The sequence below is a fragment of the Labeo rohita genome, chromosome 16, assembly GCF_022985175.1.
Source record: "Labeo rohita strain BAU-BD-2019 chromosome 16, IGBB_LRoh.1.0, whole genome shotgun sequence".
NCBI lineage: Eukaryota > Metazoa > Chordata > Actinopteri > Cypriniformes > Cyprinidae > Labeo > Labeo rohita.
In genome coordinates, this window is record NC_066884.1 from 25973429 (window position 1) to 25992844 (window position 19416).

Here is a 19416-nt window from a genome sequence, read left to right on the forward strand (position 1 = left end):
CAATTTGTAAATACTAAGCAACACTAACAAATATTTGTGTTACAAAATTATAAGCAGTTTTTTTAAAGTTAATTTAACAATGGCTTTTAAAAACATATAAAATGAAAAAAAAAAAACATAATAAATATTATTTTAATGGGTAATTAATGGTAAGGTACACTGTAAAAAACAATTTGTTGAGTCAACTTAAAATTATTTGTAACCTGGCTGTAATTTTAAGTTCACTCAACTCAAAAAAAAGTTTATTCAACTTGAAATGTTAAATTATACTAAGTGACAACTTAGATATTTGAGTTGAATCAACTTAAAATTTGAAGGCAGCTGGGTTACTTACCCATCTGTTAAGTTTAGCAAACACCAATATCTAAATTGTTACTTAGTACAACTTAACATTTCAAGTTGACTAAACTTATTTTAGTTGACTGAACTTAAAATTTTAAGGCAGCGGGGTAACAAATTATTTTTAACTGACACAACAAATTGTGTATGTGTGTTTGTCATCAACATTATATTAACAATATTCTAAACCAGATTATGAACATTCAGTTGAGAATTTCCTATTCTAAAACTCAGTACCAGTAGTGGCTTTTTTATTTATACCATGGTGCATTTATAAAATCCATGGTAGTGTTTTTATTTATTTATTAGTATTTTAGGGTGATTTTATGGGTTTGGTCATCTGCTATACTCAAAAAACTAGCTAGAAATTATATTCAGAATGGTGCAAGGACTGGATTGAGTCGGGTGGGTGTATGAGAAATTTGAGGCAAAATGTCAAGCAAAGGTAATAGATTTATGTTGAACAACTTTGTATTAAAAATATATAGCATAGCTATAGACAAACTAAACAGTTTTAATCCTCCCAAGATTTTAAAACAAACTTTCAATATGGCTTAACTTTTTCTTAGTATTGCTCTTTGCATTGACAACGTTTCTGAGAGCAAACCTAAGACAATATCTACAAAAGGAGTTGTTTTTGGAGCTGCGTCGACCTCTAACACATTAACAACAAACATGCGGGCATGTACCCAGTCATAGCGTGACAGTCCATATTTTGGCGCCATATGCAAACCAGTCTGTCTATTTATATAAGTGCAGTTTTATAAATGAACTCAGTTGCACTCGTGAACTTTAGTACCTGATCTAAGAAATAATCTGCATTTTTGTCTCCTCTGGTGGCAGCCTGACAGGTCAATCAACATACTGGTTTGACAGTCTTCTTAAGATGAACCCGCATAAGAAAGAATGCTCTGTGCGAAATTCTTCCCTTTTAAATACGCATGACACCTGTACAGTCAGGTTTCTCATTGAACACAGATTGTTTCACAACAAGATACTGTAAATTTATGTTTTGATAAAAAAAAAAAAAAAAAAAAGAACTTGGCTTGACTTCTGCACAGGGTTACACATCAAGCCTATGAATGGTATTTGAATACAGGGTTTTACCTTTGTCCTTCATAATTTGCATTTATATCTAGACATTGCTCATATTTTTTTTTTTTTCATTGGGTATAAACATACATTTTGTTTTAGGCAGTAAATCTATCAGTTACTGCGGAACTAATTAAACTTTGAATTTTTTAAGAAAGCATTACACTGAGACCCATGACCATTTTAAGGCATAACCCTATCTGTCTTTGATCATCTGTTTAGGTGCCAGTGTTCAAGAAATGAAGACATTCTTTCTTAGGACATTCCATTCATCTGATCACCTTGAGTGTTAGGGCAGCATTATCAATGCAGATCTTAAAATTTCAAGATCTTTGGTTGCCCGGAGGCATGTGAGTTTCTTTTAAACTTGTTGCCCTCTAACTTATTTTAAGTATTTAATAAATGTGCACTCTGTTCAAGTTGATTTGTTAGTATGTGAATGAGTGTGTGTGTGTGTGTGTGTGTGTGTGTGTGTGTGTGTGTTTGCATGTATTCAGCATATATTCCTCCTGGCAGTGTTTAACAGGATATGCAAATGAAAATAATAAAAATAATCTGTCTGTTTAGCCTACTTTGCAACTTATCACAAATAATGCAAGAGCCCATTTTTCTGTTTTCAAATACAAAAATAAAATAAAATACAAATGTTTGTTTTAATAAAGATTAAATTTGTTAAAATTAGTTACATTTTGAAATAACAACGAACAATTATACAGCATTATTGATGTATAAAATAATAGTTAATGTCCTATGCACAAACAGGAATTAGCACTGAACAACAATTACAATAATATTTGTAAATTAACGTTAACCTAGGTAACAAATGCTTTCAATAAAAGTATTGTACGCTGTTAAATCAAATGTTTACGAAATAGTTACCATGTGTTACCATGAATTCATAGCTGAACTAGCTAAAGTTAACCACTAGATGGTGGTCACCGACGTTTAATCGTGTTAATGAGCCATAAAATATAATCTAACACGATGTTACTGGACCCCTTGACGTTTACGTCTCAAGTCAATCTTATCTTAAACGTAATTCTACTACATAAAAATGTGAATTTCACATTAAGGCGTGCCCTCTGTGTGAGGTTATTAGATAATATTATGGCTATAAACATGTGACGTTTGAGCACACACACTCAGATGGTGAAAATGCACTTTCAATGACATATAAAATTTATAATGTAAACTATATAATAAATAAATAAAAATGTATACATAGCTTCGAGCATGCATTTCTTTTCCAAAACAAACAACAAGACTCCTCTGTTTTATCAATGAGTGACCTCAGTGACCCAAGGGGAAAACTTAACCAAGAAATTAACTGAAAAATGAATTAAAGGCGTAGCCTACTTGTGATAAAACGGTCTATAAATATGATTCGTGTGAACAGGTAATTTCACTGACGTCATAAAGCAGGGGTATAAACTAATAGATCCAAATGAACAACATCTGAGTACATATGACGAGTTCAGATGCAAAACCCTCTAAGCACGTCTGACGTTTTTCTTTAAAATTAGCATTTCTTTCTGGCTGCTATGAATAGGTTTCTATGTACTAGTATTTCTGGATGGGTTGAGGCTTGATGTGATACTTGATAAACATACACTATGTTTGGAAAGCATTCACTCAATATGGTTATCTCATTTTGTATCAAGATGGCTTTTAGAGGCTTTTGCATTGGAACTCTTCGTATGATCATTTCATCAATTTTACAGCCTTTCTAGAAAACGTTTTCTCTTTCTGACTTGGCTTTGTTGAGTTTCAGCTGTTATTAATAATAAAAAGTTATTTCGTGATAGACATTTTAAGTGCTTTAGATTATTTCTTTTTCTTCTTCTTTTGTAAACATAGAAAAAAATGTCTTTAATGAATTTGCATACCGAAACCACTTTTTCCATTCAGTTTCAGGTGTTGCAACGCTCTGCGCACAAAAACAGGAGGCTTGTGGGTGGTGGAGTCTAATGGGAACCTGTGAATGAAGTTCAATACAATTGTTTGACTATTTAGTACTACGTATCCCAGTTTGCACTTCTCCACTATTCAAGCAGACAGAGGCACACAGAAGCGTAAGGTGTACAGTCGGTGACACTCCCCGACGTTTAAAAAGTTCGCATAAGGACTGAGTGGGTAAACTACCATGTTCCAGGTAAGTGTTTTAAGCTTAAATAGTTTTCAAAAATGTATTTAGGCTATATAGTTTATTTGTTAAACCTAAGCATGAGTATATATATATATATATATAATAAAAAAAAGTATTTGACTACATCAAGTCTTTCACGTGTTTTGAATTAAACAGATTGTGTGCATGTTGAAGTACAGCGTGACGTGTTTTTATTATGTGACGTGTTAATGGGCTAATCTTTAAATTTTAACATGATTTAAAAAAAAAAAAATAGAGAAACTCTCAGTGGAATAGAACGTTTATGTTTGTAATATGGAATGACGTTTGCATGCGTTGAAAAACAAACAGGTGTATTGTGACGTGGCTGATGCAGGGCGTGTTAGCGCGTGTTGATTTTAATGGAGTTCTCAGCCCTTCACCACCGAGACAAAGCTTTGTAAAAGAGACTGATATTCAGACAAGACAGACCTGTTTTCATGCATCACCACTGAATAATAAGTATTATAATGAGTCATTGACGGAAGCAGGACAGAGAGGATACTGGACGGCATTCAGAGACTTACGACAGAAGAAATGATTCAAAACAACCTGGGGAGTTTCACTGACTCATTGAGACATTTATTGACTCATTGTTTAAGCATAAACTTTGAGTTATTTATTTGTAAACGACTATTTACTGTTTAAACAAACAATGCATTACTCAGATTATTGATAAGAAATTCAAGATGTGATGTGAAAAACATAAAGGTATGTTAAAGAAAAGGAGTGTTCGATGATTTCTAAAACCATTGTTGAATTATGTACTGTAAATTTAAGTTACATATATAGCATATATAACACAATTTAGTTAGTTACCAGGAGGCATGGCCATATTGGTGATACTCGGATGTAAACAACAGTATGGATTGATTGATTAATGTACTACTGAATATGTTGTTCTGTCTAAACCATGGAAAAACCATGTGGAAGCTGCTAAATCATATAGAGAAGGACTCTGTAAGCTATGGGGTTCCATTTGTGCCAAAAAAGAGGCGACTGCTTTGTGCTTTGTACACATTTGTCTTTGTCTACAGTTATTGCCTAATTATTCAGGTAAATCAGTATATGTTGACGTGCATGTTGTCTGTTGACGTCGTCTTAATCTGTCGTCCTGTCGTCTTTTTTTCTGTTTTTTTACTGTTGTCCTAACTGTCATTTTGTTCTGTCGACCTGTTCTGTCATCCTTACTGTCGTCTTGTTCTGTCGTCCTAACTGTCGTCCTGTTCTGTCGTCCTAACTGTCGTCTTGTTCTGTCGTCTTGTTCTGTCGTCCTTACTGTCTTATTCTGTCATTCTTACTGTCGTCTTATTCTGTCATTCTTACTGTCGTCCTGTTCACGGCGGTCAAGTGAGCCGCCATCTGGATTTGCTGCACGTCTATTAGTGGAATTACGGTAAGGAGACAAGATGCGGCCAAAAAGCTGACGAACATCTATATTTCAGCGGTTAAAATTTAAATGTGCTAGAAAACAGGGAAAAAGTATTTACAAAAGGTATATATATATATATATATATATAGTTCATTATAGAAGATACAATTATATTACTTTTGAATACATTATTCTGTAAAGTTTTCTAAGACAGTAATAAGAAACTTTTAATAAGAGATTTTAATAATGCATGTAGAAAAAAAGGAGCAAACATTCAGTGTTAGAATGTATTTTAACAAACTTTATTTTTTCAGAAAACTTTACAGTATAATGTATTCGAAAGTATATCTCGAAAGTATTCGAAATATTGTATCTTCTATAATGAACAATATATATATACATTTTGTAAATGCTTTTTCCCTGTTTTCTAGCACATTTAAATTTTAACCGCTGAAATATAGATGTTCCTCAGCTTTTTGGCCAGATGGCCGGCCACTAATAGACGTGCAGCAAATCCAGATGGCGGCTCACTCGACCGCGGTGAACAGGACGACAGTTAGGATGACAGAACAGGACGACAGTAAGAATGACAGAATAAGACGACAGAACAAGACGACAGTTAGGATGACAGAACAAGACGACAGTAAGGATGACAGAACAAGACGACAGTTAGGATGACAGAACAAGACGACAGTAAGGATGACAGAACAAGACGACAGTTAGGATGACAGAACAAGACGACAGTTAGGATGACAGAACAGGACGACAGAACAAGACGACAGTTAGGATGACAGAACAGGACGACAGAACAAGACGACAGTTAGGATGACAGAACAGGACGACAGAACAAGACGACAGTTAGGATGACAGAACAAGACGACAGTAAGAATGACAGAATAAGACAGTAAGGACGACAGAACAAGACGACAGAACAAGACGACAGTTAGGATGACAGAACAAGACGACAGTTAGGATGACAGAACAAGACGACAGTTAGGATGACAGAACAGGACGACAGAACAAGACGACAGTTAGGACGACAGAACAAGACGTCAGTTAGGATGACAGAACAGGTCGACAGAACAAAATGACAGTTAGGACAACAGTAAAAAAAAACAGAGAAAAAGACGACAGGACGACAGATTAAGACGATGTCAACAGACAACATGCACGTCAACATATACTGATTTACCTGAATAATTAGGCAATAACTGTAGACAAAGACAAATGTGTAGTACAAAGCACAAAGCAGTCGCCTCTTTTTTGGCACAAATGGAACCCCATAGTAAGCAGGAAAGGGCACAATATTTTGACAAACTAAAGTTAATAGGTGGCAAAAATGTGTACGAGCAGTAATAATTAAGATATTAGCCTAATATTTCACCTACCTAACTGGAAATGATAAGCACAAACATGAATGTTGTCAAGATTCTTGCCCTGGAAATCCTGCTTCAGTTTCGCCAACCACAAGTGGCTTTTGATCCTCAGACAATTTTTTGCACTCTTCCTTGATTAGTTATAACTTTTGTTATATCTAGTAGTCTATAGTAGGCTACTCAAAATGTTTTCCTGGTCCGACTGATTAAAACAGCCCAAAACATGACAATAACTGACCATTCAGCAGCAGTAATCAGCAAAATATGCGAATTTTGTTCACTTTCATTGGCATTGTTTACGTTAGGTGCCGATACTGCCGACTGGTGCGGGATCATGAAAACACCACAGACTCAAGAACATTATTCAGCAAAAATGCTTAAAAATTTGATAAAAGGGGTCCATACTGAACTCAAGCTGCTGTGATTAAAAACTTTCATTTTTAAAAATGCAAAACTAGACTTTTTTTATATTAACTTGTTTATTCTTTTTCAATAGTTTTAACATTAGAGACAAGACTGTTGTCATTTGATCTTGGATATTCAAAATGGCAGCTGCAAAGATAAAGTCAAACAGTCGTGCAGGGACTCTACTTCGGAGTAGATCGGAGGGGACGCTGATAGATATTGATGAGAATGTGACCATCAACAACAATAACCTTCATGGTAAGTATGCAAAAACTAGCTCTCTCTTCCAACTATTTTATTCATCCGCTGTATTTTCAAAAACATACTTTTTAAACTGATCTACTTGTCCTTAAAAATACACGTAACAGTCAAACGTTTTTGAACAGTAAGATTTGTAATGTTTTTTTTTTTTTTTTTTTTTAAAAGAAGTCTCTTCTGCTCACCAAGCCTGCATTTATTTGATCCAAAGTACAGCAAAAACAGTAAAATTCTGAAATATTTTTACTACTTAAAATAACTGTTTTCTATTTGAATAGATTTTTACAATGTAATTTTTTCCTGTGATTTTAACATCATTTTCAGGTCTCTTTGATGTATAGAAAGTTATCTGAAATGGAAATTTTACTGACTCCAATCTTTTGAATGGTATTGTGTATAATGTTACAAAAGCTTTGTATTTGAGATAAATGCTGATCTTTGAGTCTTTCTATTCATCATAAAATCCTGAAAAAAATTACTCAGCGGTTTTAAATATTGATAATAAGAATAAAAATAATAAATGTTTCTGAATGGCAAATCAGCATATTAGAATGATTTCTGAAGGATCATGTGACACTGACGACTGGAGTAATGATGCTGGAAATTTAGCTTTGATCACAGAAATAAATTATATTTTAAAATATATTAAAATAGAAAACAGTTATTTTAAATGGTAAAAATATTTCAAAATGTTACTGTTTTTGCTGTGCTTTGGATCAAACAAATGCAGGCTTGATGAGCAAAAGAGACCTCTTTAAAAAAACATTAAAAACTTTGGACTGGTAGTGTATATGTATTAGAATTTTGTTTCTTGGCTGTCCTGACATTTGATATCTTCTCTTCTCTTAGGGGGCTTTGGTTATGAGATTGGAAAAACCTCAGAGTGGCCTGTCTTACCGAAAGAAATTGAAAATCCGAAACAAACTACCAACCCCTTCTGGAATCAGCTGGGCAGGTCAAATCCATTCTTAAATGAAATCGTCCACGCCACCACCTACGACTCTGGAGTGTCCATGCTGAAAGAGGATCCCTTATCTCTGTTTGACAGTATTAATGAGGACTCACTCAGCACATCCTCAGATGAAACAAACTTCGCCCATCTTTTAGCACCCAGACAAAACAATTTAAACCGATCTGGGAGGTGGAGGAGTGCCTCGGATATACTTGACAGCCTCGAGAAGAAGGAAGACAAAAGAACGATGAGACTCAACTCTAAAGAATCCTTCCTGAATCCTGATTTTGAGTGGTTGAAGAATGACAGAGAAGCTTACAAATTGGCTTGGTTGAGTCATAGGCAGCTAACCAGGTCCTGTTTGGACCTGAGCCTAATGAAACAAAGTCCTGGATGGGCCCAGACTCAGGCCACAGACATTCAAATGCTCTGCAAAATTGACCACAACGGAGGCTCTGTGCAGTTGCCAGACTCCAATATCACCGCCCATATTCCCCAGGGACACGTCCCCCCAGGTGAAGTGCAAGAAATTGGCCTCAAAGTTCTTCTTGATCCTCCCGCTGGAATAAACAACAACTACACCACAACTCTGAGCCCTCTTTTAGAGGTCAACCTCAGTAACCATAATATTTCAGGGGGCATTTCGCTAGAGATGAGAATGGCTGCCAAAGTAAAAAGTGACCCCACAAGCCACGTCTTGACCTCATTTGTGGGTCTAGTCTCTCAGAGGAAAGAGGGACCTTATCAGAAAATAAAAGACTGTTACATATACAACGACATGTTACAGATGAAGCTCTTTGATTTAAAACCACGAATGTATGTCATAACTGCTGCCGAGGCCACTGTTTTGGAGCCACCCGCTATGTCAGTATGGGATTACTTGGATCGCAATATTACGGTTGCCATCTATGGGCCCAAACACATACACCCTTTGCTCAAAGTGGTGCTGGTCTTTTCAAGCCATGATAATATTCCACCGAGGCTTCCGTTCTCTGATATCCATAGGGGTGACAGGAACCTGCCCCCTGTTGTCTTGGAGCTTTGGGGAAAGTATCAGTTCAACCCACATGGTCTTAAAGATCTTCACATTGCTTCTAGAGTGTTGGATTCAAACTTCGAAGTGAAACCAGCGGATTTGAATAAGGAGGTTAAGCAGAAGCAGCTTGAAGCTGGAAAAGTGCTCCATCTACCGTTAGATCTGGTCAAGGTGAGTGGAGGTGAAATGAGTCCCTTCAAACTCAACATTGAGGTGAAGGATCCAAATAATCTCACTTTAGGAGATTTCTGTGTTACCTCCCCCGAAGCTGCTCCTCTGAGGTCAGAAAAACATAATCACAGGCGAGTAGATCGACAAAAGGAAGTGACTCGTTCCACACCCATTCCTGAGGAATCGATCCCTGAAATCCTTTCCCAGAAGTTTCAGGACAGACCTGTGGATTTGCATTGGTATGGGGTAGCAATGAAATCGATTCTCAGACAACCAAGAGTGGAATATCTTCTGGAATACTTCAAAGGAGATACAATTGCTTTGCTTTCTAAGGAAACGGTCAGATCTGTAGGTCAGATGAAGGTTAAGGAATGGTACATCGGCTTTCTTCGAGGAAGAGTTGGCTTGGTGCACTGTAAGAACTTGAAGGTCATAACCAGGGATCAAGTTATTGACTTCACTGGAATTAATCTCACCACATCAGTCCTCTTGGACAATATGACAATTCCTTTTAAAAAACTCACCTACATGTACTCGGCTATTCAGACCCTGGTCACAGAGCACGTTAAGTGCTGGAGAACCTTCGCGGAGGCTCTCGGTTACTCTGAGGTCTCAATAGATGCCATCTCCAGGAGACATGCTGAAACAGAGGCAGAGAAGGTGGCTTGTGTTTTAGAAAAGCTCAAGGAAGACTGTCATGCAGAGAAAATCAAGAAAAAGTTCCAGCATGAGCTTATTATGGTATGCATCTTTTATTCTGACTAGGGCTGGGAAAACAAATCGATGCATTCTGCATCAATTCTCTGAGATTTTTAGAATGCATCGCAATTCTCTTTTTTTTAATCGATTCTGAGCTTAGCTTTTAACATCAGATGGCATTAGCTTTAGAAACAGCCGTACTCTGCTAGCTTCCAATTTCTTACACACTCTTGAACCTAAAATAATCATGCATAAAGTTCGAAAAGTTTGAAGCGAATTACAAGGGTGTTTACAGTGAGGTGTGTCAAAAAGCATTCTGAGCTGAGGTGCAAGTACATGACTTAGCCGAACGCACACGTGATCTTCAGTGTTCTTCTTCGTGAACATTTAAGTGTGCGGTTAAAAACTAGATCAGAGTGCCATCTGCTGGTAAAAAACCAATCTGAGAATCAATTCCAGAGGGAATCGTGAAAAACGTGGAATCCATCCATGAATTGCGATTTAGCGTTGCAGCCCTAATTCTGACATACATTTATGTGTACAACAAAATTCTTAAGAAAACAAGTTTTATTAATGATTTATATCCCTCACAGGGGCTGTTAAAGATGGATGTTCAAGGTGTAGTAGCCCATCTCATCCAGGATATAGTGATTCTATCCACAGCAGTTGAGCTGGGAGTGCGATGGCGGGAACTTGCCGAGAAACTCGGGAAGCTCTCCAATACCCAGATTGCTGCTTATGAGGCACCACACAAAGGGAAAAATGGAGAAGTTAGTACCCAGGTGAGCTAAAATCTAAAACGTGTTTGTAACATTTCTTATTCAGTCAATCATCCATTAAATGGATGGATGTTTCGCCAATCATTATTACATATATTCGGGTCTTTAGCGACCCAGACCTGTATATGCAACACGGATGGATCTCTAACTGCTGCAACAGCATACATTTCTCCTGATATTTTAACAACAATTACAAAAGAATAAACTAAAGTGTATTTAGTTACCTTTTGAAACTAAGAAGTGTTCAATTTGAGCAGATGATTTTAACATCACTGTTATCAAGTCACAGCATTTCCCCAGTACAGTCAGCATCTGTCTCATATTCACGATCTTAACCGTATTCTCAAAACTATCATTTTCAATGGCTTCAAAATCAATAATTTGATTACTGGCAGCTTTTTCACCACATCCATATTAAAGCCAGTTTATGCTACTGAATAAAAAAAAGAAGGTAATTATGACTTATCTCGCAATTGACTTTTTATTTAGCAATTCTGACATTTATTCTCAAATTTGCATGATTAAAAACCCGTGAGTTATAAACTCACAATTGCAAGATATAAACTCGCAATTCTGTCCTGTTTTTTTTTGGTTTTCCTCACAAATACAAGTTTGTATCTCACAATTCTGACTTTTATCTCAGAATTGTGAGTTATAAACAAGAGTAACAAGATATAAAGTCAGAATTGCAAGATATCATTTTCACAATTCTTTTTTTTTTTTGTAATTCTGAATTGTATCTCGCAATTCTGACTTTTTTTCACAATTCTGCAATTTTTTTTTTTTTTTTTTTTTTTTTTTTTTTTTAGAATTGTGAGTTATAAAGTCAGAATAGTGAGTCATAAAGTCAGAGTCACAAGATATAAACTCTCTTATTTTTCCTCACAAATACAAGTTTGTATCTTGCAGTTCTGACTTTTATCTCCGAATTGTGAGTTATAAAGTCAGAACTGCAAAATATAATATCACAATTCTGACTTGTTTTTCCTCACAAATGCGAGTTTGGATCTCACAATTCTTTTTTTCTCGCAATTCTGACTTTTCTTGCAATTCTGACTTGTTTATCCTCATAAATGCAAGTTTGTATCTCGCAATTTTTACTTTTTTTTTCAGAATTGTGAGTTATAAAGTCAGAATAGCAAAATATAAAGTCAGAATCGAAAGATATAAACTTGCATTTCTGTTTTTCCCTACAAATATGAGTTTGTATCTTGCAATTCTTACTTTTTTCCTTAGAATTGTGAGTAATGTAAATTGTACATTACTCAATATGTAAACTAGCAATTGCAAGAAATAAAGTCGGAGTCGCAAGTTATAAACTTGCAATTCTGATTTGTTTTTCCTCACAAATACGAGTTTGTATCTCACAACTTTTTCTCAGAATTGTGAGATATAAACTCACAATTGTCCAATTCTGAGAGTTTTTTTTTTTTTTTTTTTTTTTTTTCTCAGAATTGCACATTTTATATCACAATTCTGACTTAATAGCTTGCGGTTGTGAGTTATAAAGTCGAAATTGCGAGATATAAACTCGCAGTTCTGAGGAAGAATTCTGAGTTTATATCTCACAATTCTGAATTTATTACTCAGAATTGCAACTTTATTTCTCGCAGTTGTGAGTTTATATCACACAATTCTGAGAAAAAAAAATCAGAATTGTAAGATGTAAAATCGTAATTGCGAAGAAAAAAGCCACAGTTGTCAGATAAGTCCCAATTACCTCTTTTTATTTTATTTTATTTTTTATATATTGTGGCAGAAACGGGCTTCCGTACATCGACCATCAAATGACATTGTGTACAGTAATTGCTCTGCAGTAAAGCCATTCAAACCAGTTTAATTTTTGCTAATGATATTCTTTTGTGCAATCCTAGTTATGTAATTTGACATGTCAGCATTTTAAATGTTTTTTTCAATTTCATTTTTCATTTTACTTCTTTCAACAGTCAATGTGGAAGCCTGCATATGACTTCCTGTATGCCTGGAGTAAGCGGTATGGGGACGGCTACAGGGATATGATCCAGGACCTTCACCTGGCCTTGGATAAGATGAAGAGCCCAGTGACCAAGCAGTGGAGACAGATTACTGGAGCTCTCATTACTGTCAACTGCATGGAGATCCTAAGGGCATCCGCCTTCCTCAGAGATTAGGAGATGACTCTCGGAGCGCCTGCACTTCATATTGAGGTGATCCTGCTGAGTTCATACTGATAGCTGTGCCATATTTTTTAATGGATCTGTTATTTGAAAAGTACTGAATATTTGTTACTGTATACCTGTCTGTATATTATATGTGTTGTATTCACGTTGAATTCACTGTGATAATGAATTTGTGAAAACGCATCTGATTTTTAAAAGTTGTTACTAAGAGATGGAATCTGAAACATTTTCATTCTAGATGAACTGCCTCAAGGTTACCTCCTTTCTTTGTTTCAGTTAAGCAGTTTTGCTGAACTGTAAGTATCTGTATCAGTAGGTTTTAATATTTGAAGCTGTATGTGGAATATCTGGTGTAAGTGTTACATGCTTTTAGGCCCTTCTGGAATGTGACTCGTTACTCGTCCGTGTCAGTGTATATCGATAATTTCACTATCCAAGGATGTACCGTTATACTAGTTTTAACATCTAACATCATATCTTTGTTATATTCAAGTATGTTGTATTATACTCGAAAATTGTATTAATCTATTTTTATATTTTGCGTATTTCTAACTGTCATTTTAAATGTACTAACTACAGTGTTTAAGAGTAAGGGTCCTTGCAAACCTTTCTTGTGTTAGAAGAGTCTTTAAAAATCTATATTGCATCTATATTGCTGTATTTTTTTAATGCCAATACACTGAGATTTGTCATAATACTTATTGTAACCATTTATTTCATGAAGGAGCTCTATAATAAAGGGCAAAGTTAATAAAACTGTATTTTAAAAAAGTATTTTAATCTTGAAATTACTTCCCATTAAATGCCCATTAAATCCGTTTTTTCCCAAATTCCGTTTTAGTTTTTTCCAAATTCTGTTTTATTTAATTTTTTTCCATTTAGATTTGTATGGATTGAGGTGTTTTATTTATTTATTTATTTATTAAATTCTAAATTTAAATTTAAATTCTAGACTCTTTTTTTAATGGTTAAATTTAAAAATATTAATCAAAAAAACATCTCTAATTAATTAAAATCAGTTGTTACAAGTTTAACAAAAATACACATTTTAAGCCCTATAAAATGTTTTTTTTTTTCTGTCAAATTCAGTATTTTTTTTTTTTTACTAATTTCTATTTCTACTAATTAATATATATAGGCAGCAGAGGTTAAAAACACTTCAAGTGCGCTTCAGTATTTGTGTAGTAAACAAAACCGTGCGTCTGCGCCATTCATTCACACAGAGACACGCAGAACATGCAGGATTCATATTTAAATCACATTTTTGTGGCTTAATATTCACAGACACTTTTTGTCTTTTGATTTAGGCAGTGATGGGAATAACGGTGTTACTAACGGCGTTATTTTTTTCAGTAACGAGTAATCAAACGAATTACTGTTTCACCCGTTACAACGCTGTTACGTTACTGACAATAAAATGCAGCAGTACTATAATTTATTATAATACTATTATAATTTTTTTTTTCATTATATTTTTTGTTGTATTTTCATGTCAAAATAACGTAATTCCTTTGGAATTCTTCAGCTTTTAAGAACAGCCGGTTTATCTGGTAGTAGGCGGAACTAATGTGGAAGCGGTAATCTCATTGGCTGGTGCTCACCTATTATAGCCCCTGTTTTGATTTCAGCAAATCACTTAGAGCAAATGCAGACGACGTAATTAATATTCATGAACCCAGCAGCTCATTAGTCCTTAGTGTGTTTTATATTGTTATTAGTAGTAGAATTCGTAGTAACATTAGTTTTGTTATCTTACCAGTATTATTTTAATTTCCCCCCCTTTTTTACAGAAACACCTAATGACAAATAACATCTTAAAGAAACACTCCACTTTTAAAAAAAATAAGCTCACTTTCCAACTCCCTTTGAGTTAAACCATTTTTAACCAGTTTTACCATTTTCGATTCCATTCATCTGATCTCCGGGTCTGGCGGTAGCACTTTTAGCAAAGCTTAGCATAGATCATTGAATCTGACTAGACCGTTAACATATTGCTTAAAAATGACCAAAGAGCTTCGATATTTTTCCTATTTAAAATTGGACTCTTCTGTAGTTACATTGTGTTCAGAGACGGACGAAAAATGAAAAGTTGTGATTTTCTAGCTCAATATGTCTAGGAACTATATTCTCATTTAGAAATAATCAAGCAACTTTGCTGCCGTACCATGGGTGCAGTAGGCGCAATGATATTAAGCAGCCGTCAACTCTGCATCTACACAAACTTAGAGTCGGTCACTTTCAGGTGCTGTGTAATATCATTGTAATATCAATGTACTAGCCAATGGTTATTCTATTGCCACGGTGTCCGTAGGGCTGACCTACTTTTGATTTATTCATCCAAAATTTGACAATTTCCATGACATTCCGCATTATAAAGTAAACCCTATTTTCATGACTGGATTCCATCCATGCTTTCCACATCGCAGAAATCATAGGGCTCGATATCTGCATTGCATTCTGAGTAATGCAGTGATGTGCAACTCAGCCTCAAATCTGTCACTTTGTTTCAATGATTTAAAAATGATGCCATTATGTGAACACCAGTGGATCCTATAGTGACCTCAATGTCACAGCCTCATTTACAATATAGAATATTCATAAAGCTTATTAGCCTTCAGCCTTGCTAGACTATCTGAAGTACTTCAAAGAAAGTACGGTCCGCTGCTTAGAGATCTCAAGCGTTCTCAGTCACACACAAGCATGGTCTCTTCAAATAACAAACCTTACCTTTGCTAGCACATCAATATGTCCTTCACCCTTTCCTGTGGTATCTATTGCTTGTTTAACTTGCATGTTTACCTAGGCCTTATCCTGCAAGAGTTTCACTGTCAAGTGCCACCCTCTATAAGTTAAGCTAAGCTGTATTTGGCCTTTTACCAAGTTGTGGTTATGTAGTACTTATAAGTACTCAAAAGCCCAGGAAAAGGTTAAGTATGCTACAGGAATGTGCCACCATAGAGTCAATGTTTGAGAAGTAGGCCATGTCCCGAATGGAACACTTCATGTGTACTTGCTGTCTTACGGTCTTACAATGGGCGCCACATGCGCATGTCCGTTAAATCCATGAGACCATAGGGTGTCCCACTCGTCATTTTAGCGTTCAGAAGGGTGCTCACAAGTGCCCCCTTTGTGGCTGTTATGTGCCCTCGATACGCACTTCTGCTGAGCCGGCACGGGTGCGAGCTCCACAGCGGACTTCTCCCTGAAAGTCAAAGCGGCATTATGTCACGAAAGTGCGGACTCAGAGGAAGAAGTTTAGGGTGCCATTTGGGACGGGGCCATAGATGATTTTTTTGCCTTAAAGAGATAGTTCACCCAAAAATTAACTTTGTCATCATTTAGTCTAGAGTGAAGTTTTGCGTGATGACCGAATTTTCATTTTCAGATTAGCTACTTCTCTACATATTTTTTGATTATTTTTGATGATTACATATGAAATAATGATTAGAAATTGCATTTATATCACTATGATATTAATGCAATTCATGTCCAAATATCTAAACTTGATTGAGTGGTTTCCTGTCTCACAGGCCACAAGGACTGTTAGTGTGTTATTTTAGGTAACACCAATCCAGTCCCAACCTCAGCATGTGATGAGGAGGGACTAGATGTCTCTGACTGGTTATCTAAAGTAATAAATATAATAAAAATATAAAAAATAGAAATTCTGTCACTGTGTTCCAAACCTGACTTTGTTTCTTCTGTGGAACACAAAAGAAGATATTTTGAAGAATGTTGGTAACCAAACAGTCTTGGGACCCATTGTCCGTAGTATGACTAAAAATATTACGGAAGTCAAGGGGAACCGAAACTATTTGGCTACCAACATACTTCAAAATATCCATAAAAGAAAAAAATGCATACTGGTTTGGAATGATATGAGAGCGAGTAAATGGTGACACAATTAATTATTTTTGGATGGACTGTCTATTTAATGTTTCACCATCAATTTCTCAGTGTTATTGTAGTTCTATTTACACTACCAGTCAAAAGTTTTTGAACAGTATGATTTTTAAGGTTTTTTTTTTTTTTTTTTTTTTTTTTTTTTTTTTTAATAGTCTTTTCCGCTCACTAAGCCTGCATTTATTTGATCCAAAGTACAGCAAGAACAGTAAAATTCTGAAATATTTTTAATATTTAAAATAACTTTTTTTTCTATTTGAATATATTTTAAAATATTATTTATTCAGTTACATTTTCAGCATCATTATTCCAGACTTCAGTGTCACATGATCCTTTAGAAATCATTCTAATATTGCTTTTCAAGATACATTTTTATTATTATTATTATTATTATTATTATTATTATCAGTATTTAAAACAGTTGAGTAAAATTTTTTTCAGGATTCTTTAATGAATAGAAAAGATTCAAAGATCAGCATTTATTTGAAATAAAACGTTTTTGTAATATTATACACTATACACTTTTTAAAATAGAAATTAATACTTTTTTTTAGTATGGATGCTTTAAATTGATCAAAAGTGATGATAAAGACAATTGTAATGTTACGAAAGATTTCTATTTCAGATAAATGCTGTTCTTCTGAACTTTCTATTCATCAAAGAAACCTGAAAAATTCTACTCCGCTGTTTTCAACATAATAATAATAAATGTTTTTTGAGCAACAAATCAGAATATGGGAATGATTTCTGAAGAATCATGCTACTGCAGTAATGATGCTAAAAATTCAGGTTTGAAATCACAGGAATAAATTACATTTTAAAATATGTTCAAATAAAAAAGTTATTTTAAATAGTAAAAATATTTCAGAATTGTACTGTTTAAAAACTTTAAAAACATTAAAAATCGTACTGTTCAAAAACTTTTGACTGGTAATGCACATACATTATAAATACTCAATAATAAAAAAACATGCTTAATTTGCATGACATTCTTGTTTATCACAGCTTTTGATTTATTACACCTAGTTTTATGATTTCTCTTTAGTCCAGTAAATGATTCAATCTGCTTTTGGATCATTTTGTCTAGATATACAATAGACATATATCATTCCTGTCAGCCTTGACTGTTTGCTTGGAATGTTTTTTGCACTATGGCAACTGTATAGATCTGTTATTATGTAATTTTTTTATGTTTAGAAAGGTTTTTAAATTCTTAATTTGATAAAGAAGCTCGCCCAGACACGACTTAATGTTTAAATCTGAATGCGTTCCAAGATACACAATCAATGGGTGTTGCTTTTTCTCATGTGCTGCACCTATTTCTAAATGACTGCTAATAATACACTATATTAGGACACAAACACTGCATCCAAAACCTCAGTGACGTTATGAATCTACCCTTTTTTGCTTTAAGGATTGTTAAAGCTGGGGATAACAGAGCATTTTTCAGAGCGAACTAAATGAAATATAGCCAATAGCATATTAGAAAGTTCCTTGAAAGTGCCTTGCCAAGCATCATTAACTGTTATTTTATTATTTGGTGAGAAGCTTTAGCCATTGTTTTCACACTGGTGTTTAATCATAGCGTCTGGTATGTGAAGAAATGGTACTTTTACCTCACAAAGCAGCTGAGAAATTCTCAAGGACTAGTTTGTTCCATTCTGCAAGCTGCTAACCTTTGGCATCCATTGAGCAATCGAGCAAAGCCAATTCAGCTTTCAGAATTAAGGTCATTACCTGCAATGAAATAGGGTGGAATAAAAGTCTTTTATGGAGTTAGATGTTCATTATTTATATGAATTGCTAAGATGAATATGATTTTGCAAGCACAGATGAGTTCAGTGTGTGAAAGCCTTTAGGATTAGGTCAAGTTCTGTCATGAAACTCTTGAACGCAAACTTCTGATATTCACAGCAACTACTTAGCACAAGCTGATTGGCTCATGTTGCATACGCAGCCAATGAGCTTGCTGCTTTACATTTAAATGGCTGGTTAGCATTTACTTTGCCTTTTGCATCATTCCTCTGAAATCCTCCACCTCCCCAGCTCCACCTGTAACACTCATTGATGCTCCAGAAGGAAAAACGATGCATTAAGAGCTGGGGTGAAAACTTTTGAACAGAAAGAACAGAATGTAAATTTTTCTTATTTTGCCTAAAGATCTTTTTTTTTTTTTCATTTAGTAAGGCGCTTCAGAAGGTACAGAAGATACTTACAGGTTTCCCAGAAGACAAAATTTGTTTAATTTAACCTGATCTTCAAATTCAAAAAGTTTGCACCCCCCAGCTCTTAATGCATCGTGTTTCCTTCTGGAGCATCAGTGAGTGTTTGAACCTTCTGTAATAGTTGCATATGAGTCCCTCAGTTGTCCTCAGTGTCAAAAGATGGATCTCAAAATCACACAGTCATTGTTGGAAAGGGTTTAAATGCACAAAAATGCTGAAAAACCAAGAATTTGTGGGACCTGAAGGATTTTTCTGAAAAACAGCAGGCAGATTAACTGAAATAATCTGAAATAAAAAACTGAAATAAAAAAAAATGAATCAAAAAATCAAAGAATCAAGTGTATGTAAACTTTTGAATGGGGTCATTTTTATAAATTCAGCTATTATTTTCTCTTGTGGACTATATGTAAACATCTTCTAGTTTTGCAAAGCTCTATATTTAATGGGGTAGCAAATATGAGTACAAAGTACTTTTTGTCTATATCC

General features: G+C 34.9%; 1 protein-coding gene across 1 annotated transcript; it reads left to right on the forward strand.

Annotated features, from left to right (window-relative positions):
• Positions 1–3439: 3439 nt before the first annotated feature.
• Positions 3440–13553, forward strand: macc1 (MET transcriptional regulator MACC1). Its single transcript, XM_051132367.1, has 5 exons — positions 3440–3583; positions 6840–7006; positions 7856–9906; positions 10458–10646; positions 12590–13553. Exons 2-5 carry the CDS (start codon positions 6889–6891, stop codon positions 12791–12793), a joined length of 2562 nt encoding a protein of 853 aa, XP_050988324.1. The 5' UTR covers positions 3440–3583; positions 6840–6888; the 3' UTR covers positions 12794–13553.
• The last annotated feature ends 5863 nt before the right edge of the window (positions 13554–19416 follow it).